General features: G+C 41.5%; 1 protein-coding gene across 1 annotated transcript; it reads right to left on the reverse strand.

The window, feature by feature from the left end:
- LOC107607359 lies at positions 279-5,674 on the reverse strand. The gene is made up of 2 exons (XM_016309324.1): positions 5,572-5,674; positions 279-607 (listed from the first exon to the last, which is right to left on the reverse strand). Exons 1-2 carry the CDS (start codon positions 5,672-5,674, stop codon positions 279-281), a joined length of 432 nt encoding a protein of 143 aa, XP_016164810.1.

Genomic DNA, 9,009 nt, shown 5'->3' on the forward strand with positions numbered 1-9,009 from the left:
GCACGCAAAGCACACTTCCAGTGCTACTCCTACCCAACCCTCTGTTTACTTCCTTGGTGTTACGAATTCACGCATGATGCGTACGCGTCAGTGACGCTTGCGCGTCGAACCCCTTTTTTTTTTTGCAGAATGCAGATGAATATACAGAAATTATGAATGAGTACTAGGAAAAACAAAATAAAATAGAATTCGGAATGAAGAGGAACGATCATACCATGGTGGGTTGTCTCCCACCAAGCACTTTGCTTTTACGTCCTTAAGTTAGATGGTCCATAAGCTCAGTCCGTTACTATTGGCGGATCTTCCAAGAGGAAGATCTCCAGCTCCTTGTTGTCCTTCATCTTCTTACCGTGGTAGAGCTTCAAGTAGTGACCATTGACCTTGAGGACATTGGGGTTAGAAGGGTGGCTCAAGTGGAAAACGACGTACGGTTCAGCCTTTTCCACTCTGTAGGGGCCTTCCCATCTAGATCTCAACTTGCCTTGCATGAGACGCAACCTTGAGTTGTAGAGTAAAACCAAGTCACCAGGGTGGAACTCTCGCCGCTTGATATTCTTGTCATGAACAGCTCTCACCTTTTCTTTGTATAGCCTAGAGTTCTCATAAGCTTCTAGGTGAAGGCACTCCAGTTCTTGTAGTTACAGCTTCCTTTCAGCTCCTACTCTTGCCAAACCTAGGTTGCATTCCCGTACCGCCCAGAAAGTTTTGTGCTCCATCTCCACTGGGAGGTGTCAAGCCTTCCTATAAACTAGGCGGAAGGGGCTCATTCCGATTGGTGTCTTGTACGCTGTCTGGTAAGCCCAGAGCACATCTGTAAGGCTAGAACTCAAGTCCTTTCGATGAGGCTTGACTACCTTCTCCAACATACGCTTTATCTCTCTGTTAGACACCTCGGCTTGTCCATTGGTCTAGGGGTGGTAAGTTGTAGCCACCTTGTGAACAATCCCATGCTTCTTCAGTAGACCTGTTAATCTCCTGTTGCAGAAGTGAGTGCCTTGATCACTCACGAGTGCTCGTCGTGATCCAAAGCGACAGATAATATTATTTTGAACAAAGGAAACAACAGTGTTAGCATCATCAGTACGGGTGGGAATGGCTTCCACCCATTTGGAAACATAATCAACAGCTAACAGTACATATAAGAAGCCATTAGAGTTTGGAAATGGACCCATGAAGTCAATTCCCCAAACATCAAAAATTTCACAGAACAACATAAGTTGTTGGGGGCATCACATCCCTCTTGGATATATTCCCAAACCTCTGGCAGGGAGGGCAAGATTCACAAAAAACAGTGGCATCCTTAAATAGTGTGGGCCACCAGAATCCACAGTCTAAAATTTTTCTAGCTGTTCTTTGAGGACCAAAATGTCCACCACTCTCTGAAGAGTAGCAGGCCTCTAAGATTGACCGAAATTCTGATTGGGGCACACACCTTCTAATTATTTGGTCAGCACCACATCTCCATAAATATGAGTCATCCCATATGTAATATTTGGACTCGCTCTTAAGCTTGTCTTTCTGGTGCTTAGTGAAATTAGGAGGGGAGGTATGACTAACCAAATAATTAGCTATAGGTGCATACCATAGGACTACTTTAGATATTGCATGCAAGCTATCAAATGGAAAAGCATCATTGATAGGAGTGGAGTCATCCTTGATATGATCAAGGCGACTCAAGTGGTCCACCACTAAATTCTGGGAACCACTCCTATCTTTAATTTCTAAATCAAATTCTTGCAGCAACAGTATCCAACGTATCAACCTTGGTTTGGACTCTTTTTTAGCTAATAAATATTTTAGAGCTGCGTGGTCTGAGTACACTACCACCTTAGTACCAAGTAAGTAGGCTCGGAATTTATCCAGAGCAAAAGTAATAGCCAGAAGCTCTTTTTAAGTGGTAGTGTAATTAGACTGAGCAGTGTCTAATGTCTTAGAAGCATAAGCAATTACAAAAGGATCCTTCGCGCGCATCGATTGTGCCACCTGCATCTCTAGTACATTTTCCAGAGAGTTAGGCAAATTCTGGGCTGACATTGTGCCCTGCACCTAGCGTGTACGTGTCACTCTGTCATTCTGCGCATCGACGCATGGGCGTGCATGACGCGTCCGCGTCGGTAAAAAAAAAGAGTTTTTTTTCTCCTCTTCCATTTTCTTTTGTCTATTGCATTTGCATACTTTTGTTCTTTGCATTTTAATTTTGTTTTTATAGTGTGTTCCTATTTTCTTTTCTAATTTTTCTTTATTGTAATAATGGTGTTGAATTCTTATACTCAATTGTTGAGAATTTCTTGCATTGTTTTGAGTGCTTCGTGACTTGTTGCATTAATTGTAATGTTTGTTCTACACACGAGATTAGTGCTTTAGTCCTTCCTAACGCATTATCCTTTGTTTTTATGCTTCATCATCAATGAGTTAGGATGGGACCAAATGCTTTCATACTTATCACTAATCTTGTTTGTGTCAATTCTTATTTGATCTTGATGCTCAATATGCTCTTCATGCTTTGACTTTACTCTTGCATCAAGTTTAATGATATGCCTTTGCCTATATTGCTTTCTCATCTACATGTTGTAGCTACCATGTAGTAGAGAACCATACGCTTATTTGGCATTAGCCCCCGCCTATGTTCTATTTCCTTTGATATCTTTGTCATAGGCTTAATTTTTCTTTCCTTTTCTTTCCATTTAGGTTGGCCACCAAGAAGGGAGAAAGGACAAGCTTGTAAAATGGGGCAACAAACAAGTCATCTGCACAACTTTTTGCAGAAAGCTCTTCAGTAGTTTCAACCCGTCTACCTTGCTCTTCTTTGCATGCTGATGATCGAAAAATTGATGGTGTAGAATTTCACTAATGAAATCTCGTTGCAAGTATAGTTTCTAAACCAAAAATAATCCTTTCATACAAAAATTTTGTTTGTCACAAGTACAAACCCCTAATAATCCTAATAACCGAAGTATTTAAACCTCGGGTCGTCTCTCAAAGGAATTACAGGGTAGTGTTCTTGTTATTGGTTATGGACATGTATATTTTGGGGTTTTGGATTAAGAGACATGAAAAGTAAAGTGCAAAGGAAATCAAATAACAAAAAGGTCTTGGCAAGGTTTGGTGGTCAAGGATCTCTATACTTATCACTAACCATAACTTGAGAATTGGCAAGGATCAATCCCATTAATGTCTCTTAATCCAAAACCCCAAACCTTGACCACCAAACCTTGCCAAGACATTTTTGTTATTTGATTTCCTTTGCACTTTACTTTTCATGTCTCTTAATCCAAAACCCCAAAATATACATGTCCATAACCAATAACAAAAATACTACCCTGCAATTCCTTTGAGAGATGACCCGAGGTTTAAATACTTCGGTTATTAGGATTATTAGGGGTTTATACTTGTGACAAACAAAATTTTTTTATGAAAGGATTATTGTTGGTTTAGAAACTCTACTTGCAACGAGATTTTATTAGTGAAATTCTATACCATCAATTTTTTGCTCATCACTGAGCCAGCGCTGCTCCTACTGCATGGTTGGAGGCATCACACATAATCTCAAAAGGCTGGCTCCAGTCTGGTCCTCTCACAATCGGAGCTTGAGTCAAGGCTATCTTCAGCTTATCAATTGCTTCATTACAGTCCTCACTCAGCCCGAACTCAACATCCTTCGGCAGTAGTCTGCATAAAAGCAAAGCTACCTTTCTGAAGTCCTTGATAAACCTCCGGTAAAAATCTGCATGGCCAAGGAACGAACAGACTTCCCTCACGGAGGAGGGGTAAGGTAAAGTAGAAATGACATTTACCTTTGCTGGATCTACAGAGATACCAGTATTAGAAACAACATCTCCTAGAACAATACCTTGTTTAACCATAAAATGACATTTTTCAAAATTTAACACAAGGTTTGAGCTGACACATCTGTCTAATACTCTAGCTAAACTATCCAAGCAAAGGGTGAAGGAATCACCATACACACTAAAATCATCCATAAAAACTTCCATACATTCTTCAAGAAGATCTGAGAAAATGCTCATCATGCATCTTTGGAACGTAGCCGGTGCATTACATAAGCCAAAAAGCATTCTCTTATATGCATACGTTCCAAAAGGACATGTAAAAGTAGTCTTCTCCTGATCCTCAGGAGCTATATGAATTTGAAAATATCCAGTGTAACCATCTAGAAAACAGTAGTGTGATTTACCTGACAAGCGATCAAGCATTTGATCAATGAAAGTAAGTGGATAGTGATCCTTATGAGTAGCTTGGTTGAGGCACCTATAATCAATGCATACCCTCCAAGAGTTCTGCACTCTAGTTGTAATGAGTTCCCCATTCTCATTCTTCACTGTGGTGACACCGGACTTCTTTGGTACCACCTGTACTGGGCTGACCCATTCACTGTCCGAGATTGGATAGATGATGTCAGCTTCAAGCAGTCTGGTCACTTCCTTCTTGACAACCTCCAGGATGGTGGGGTTCAGCCTCCTTTGAGGTTGACGGACAGGCCTTGTTCCCTCTTCTAGAAATATGCGGTGCTCACAAACTTGAGGGCTGATGCCCACTATATCCGCCAAACTCCACCCAATTGCTTTCATGTGTCTTCTTAGCACATTAAGCAGCTGCTCCTCCTGTTGGGAAGTGAGTTCCCATGCGATGATGACTGGGAGCTTCTGATTATCCTCAAGGTAAGCATACTTGAGGTGGGGTGAAAGGGGCTTTAGTTCTGTTTTCTGCTCCTGGCTAGGCACTTGATCATTTGGAGCTATTTGTGGTGGCACGACATCTTCAGTAGGTTCTGAGGGCATCCCACACTTGCACCTTGCTCCATGTGCATCTCTTCTACTTTTTCTTGATGAACTTCAGCCACGCTTGCATCAATAATATCACACTAGAAGATAGAGTGATCCTCCGGTGGGTACTTCATAGCTTCATTCAGATTGAAGCTCATTGTTCTGTCATTTATCTCAAAAGAGTAGGTCCCTGAGAAGGCATCTAGTTTGAACTTTGAAGTCTTCAGAAATGGCCTTCCAAGCAGGAGGGATGATGGTCTTCCTGAGTCATTAGGGGGCATCTCCAAAATGTAAAAATCAATAGGGAATGTTAGCCCCTTAATGCTCATTAGCACGTCCTCAACAATTCCAACCACCGAAATTATGCTTTTATCTGCCAAAACAAAACATGTTGCCGACCTTTTTAAGGGAGGGAGCCTCAAAGCATCATATACAGATAATGGCATAATACTCACACATGCACCTAAATCACACATGCAGTCAAAAATTTGGGTACCATCAATAGTGCAAGTAACCACGCATGGACCTGGATCCCCACATTTTTCTGGTATGGCACCCATTAAAGCAGAAATAGAGCTACCTAGAGGGATGTTTTTTAAATCATGTATTTTGTCCTTGTGCATGTATAAATCTTTTAGAAACTTAGCGTACTTAGTTACCTGGTGAATAGCATCAAAAAATGGAATGGTTAACTCAACCTTTTTAAAGATCTCCACCATCTTGGGATCTAGCTCCATCTGCTTTCTAGGCTTCCTAGCAAGGTGTGGAAATGGGAGAGGAATGGTGTCACCTGTAGTTTCTGCGTCCCTTGGTGTTCCATTCCTTGGTTGGACTACTTCTTCTTCAACCACGTCTTGTACCGCCTCCTCTTTTTCAACATCCTTCACCTCCATAGGACTTTCAACTGGAATGTCTTCTTTTGAGCTTGGCTCCTCATGACTTCTCTGTGGCAGTGTAGTTCCTGACCTCAAAGTAATGGCATTGATTCCTCCCTTGGGGTTGGGTAAAGGTTGAGACGGAAGTGCACTAGAGCTTTTAGGTTGACTGTTGGGGGTATTCATAGATCCAATCTGTAAAGCGAGAGCTTATACAGCAGAGGTCAGACCGTTCAAGGTAGAGCTAAGTGTATTCTCCATGGCCTTTTGTCTTTGCTCAATAGACTGAAGCAACTCGTCATTGGAAGAGGAAAGTGGGTAGGTGACATGAGGGCTTGCTGTTGGTTGTTCTGAGATCCCTGGGCTAGCCTTTAGTGAGGTGCTCGGTAAGGTTGGTTTTGGTTCTGCTGAGACCAGTTCTACTAATTGTTGTTGTTGTTCCACCTCTGATTTCCACCATTGTCTCTGCCTCCTTAGTTGTAATTGTCCCTCCATCCCTGGTTAGAGTTACCTCTCCATCCCTGGTTGGAGTTATCCCTCCATCCTTGGTTGGAGTTGTCTTGCCAACCTTGATTGTAGTTCCCACCTTGGTTATAATTACCGCCTTGTTGATAATATCCTTGATTCGGACGGTCATAGAAGTTATGGGTAGCTGCCAAGGTGTTGTCTTCTTATTGGAGTTGCGGACATTTATCAGTGTAATGAGTATAGCATGCGCATATTCCGCACACTCTCTGAGGGACTAGCTGTTGACACTGCTGTTGTGGAGGAGGCTGAGGTTGTTGTTGATTCAGCTGTATTTGCTTCAGTAAATTGGTCATCTCACACAGAGTCTGTGTGAGAGCAGTAGTCTCACTGCTAGAGAAAGCCTCCGTAATAGCCTTAGGATGGTTGTTCCTGTGCCTGTGATTCCGGGTAGACTCAGCTAGATCGGTGATCAGTTGTCATGCTTCGTCTGCCGTCTTGTACTTCTTCAAAGAACCATTACTCGCGCCATCAAATGTAGTCTTGTCCTGAGGCTTCATGCCTTGTGTGAAGTAGCTGATCAACACCAACTTGTCAATCATGTGGTGGGGACATGAGTCTAGGAGATTCCTGAAGCGTTCCCAATACTCATAAAGAGTCTCTATTTCACCTTGAATAATGCAGGAGATTTCTTTTCTCAGTCTATCAGTAACATCAGTAAGGAAGTATTTATCCAGGAATTCCCTTCTGAGCAGGTCCCAATTAGTAACAGTGGCTTCAGGTTGAGTGTAGTACCACTCCATCACCTTTCTCTCAAGGGAGAACGGAAAGGTGGATAGCAAAATAGTAGTTTCATCTGCACCATGACGCCTAACAGTTGAGCAGGCCGTCTAAAAATCCCTGAGGTGCTTGAAAGGCTCTTGAGTAGGTAGGCCATGAAACTTAAGCAGTAGATTGATTAGCGCAGTTTTCAGTTCAACATCTGCAGCCAGATTTTGCACTTGGTATGGTGGCAGTCTGAAGTCCGGGGCTCCTGCTTCGTGGAGAGTAATTTGTCTGGGTTCTGCCATGTTAACTGCGCGTAAATCAATAGAATTAGTAGAAGAGGAGCTTGTTTCTTCCTCAAATGACGCTTCAGATTTGCCCTCAGATAAGACTGGTGAATTGACAGTAACCACATCACCACCCTCAGAGGCTAACTGACGCCGAGCTCACCTTATACGTGAAATAGTTCTCTCAATTTCTGGGTCAAATGCGGCTACGCTCGGATCCGGTAACGAACGCATCATTCAATGAAAGAAACATAGAGCTTGGGGTAATAAAATAAAATAAAATATGCAAATATGTGAAATTAAAAATATTTACACTAATCAATAACTTAGCACACTATTGCAACTCCCCGGCAACGGCGCCAAAAATTGACGTGCGGAAAATTGTCGATTAAGAAATTACAATGAACTGACGTTGCGAGTATAGTTCTCAACCAACGAGATTCTGTGTATCAATTTAAAAAAGGGTCTGTCACAATTTAAGAATAAAATACTGGGAGTAGAAATCCCAAGTCGTCTCCCAACGAGTTGCTAAGAGAATGCTATTTATTAATTAAGGGGTTTTTGAGAGGTTTTAGAGTTGGAGAATAAAATTGAAGCAAGGAAAATGAATGAGAAATTTATTTAATTAGAATAAAAAGGTCTTGACCAGGGGAAGATTAATCGGAAGTTCTATCCTTGTTGGAATTTTTCAAGAGCAATGGTAAAAGGTTGCTGTTATTACTTAGTTAACCTTTAACGAATAAAGGAAAGTCAAGTACGTGAACTAACTTCTATTTGCAAGTCCTAATCCTCTCTTGGGAAGGATTAGCGTTAGTGACTAGAGAGCTAGCCAACAACTTCCAATTATGGATTAACTCTTGAGTTTCCCAACTCAAGGGTCTCCTATTAATCAACCCCCAAGTCAAGTTGGGATCTACTCTGTTAACATCAATGCCATTCTCATAAACATAAGAAAGGAATAGGAAGGAGACATGATAATTAAAATTAAACTGGGAATAATTAAACAAATAATAAATTTAATTGGAAAGGTATTCTTTGCATTAATAATTCATAAAAGCAATCCAATTGTAACTCTGAACACAAATTAAGGATATGAAAGAGTAAGGAAAAAGGAAAATAAACTATACTAGTGATAGATCTTCAACAGAGATAATAACTCTTCGCAATTATCCAATCCAAAATGTAGTACTAGAACTATGTGACTATGAAGAACCCTGAAGGAGGTAGTAGTCTTTCTCCTAGATTCAAAACTAAAACTAAAAAACTAAAACTAAGAATGTGTGAATGTCTATTGAGTCCCGCTGTCCCCTGGCTCTAGTCTGTGTTTCTGGGCAGAAAACTGGGTCAAAACTCGGCCCAAAATTGCCCCTAGCATTTTCTGCCTTTTCTACACATGGCGCATGTCACGCGTACACGTCAGTCACACGTACGCGTCGATGGTCTTCTTCACGTGTCACGCGTACGCGCCAGGTACGCGCACGCGTCGCTGTGCAAATCTCCAAACCATGCGCACGCGTCAGGTACGTGCACGCGTCGCTCCTCGCTGGTTATCTCCTTTAATTCTTGTGCTCCTTCCATTTATACAAGCTTCCTTTCCATCCTCTAAGCCATTCCTGCCCTATATATCCTGAAAACACTTAAAGCCCAGATCACGGCATCGAATGGAATAGAGGGGGAATTAAAAATTAATAATTTAGGGGCTTAGGAAGCAAGTTTTTAATCACAACATAGAATTAGGAAGGCAATTGTAAAAAATGCAATTCACATGAATAAGTGTAGGAAGAATCTGATAAAAACCACTCAATTCGACACAAGATAAACCATAAAATAGTGGTT

This window comes from Arachis ipaensis, chromosome B07, assembly GCF_000816755.2.
Source record: "Arachis ipaensis cultivar K30076 chromosome B07, Araip1.1, whole genome shotgun sequence".
Lineage (NCBI taxonomy): Eukaryota > Viridiplantae > Streptophyta > Magnoliopsida > Fabales > Fabaceae > Arachis > Arachis ipaensis.

Bases quoted from the DNA above. Each gene is read 5' to 3' on its own strand.
- LOC107607359 (XM_016309324.1), bottom strand. From the start codon at position 5,674: ATGGAGGTGAAGGATGTTGAAAAAGAGGAGGCGGTACAAGACGTGGTT. The intron at 608-5,571 runs GTGACACCATTC...TTCACCTAGAAG, and splicing joins AAGGGACGCAGAAACTACAG to CTTATGAGAACTCTAGGCTA.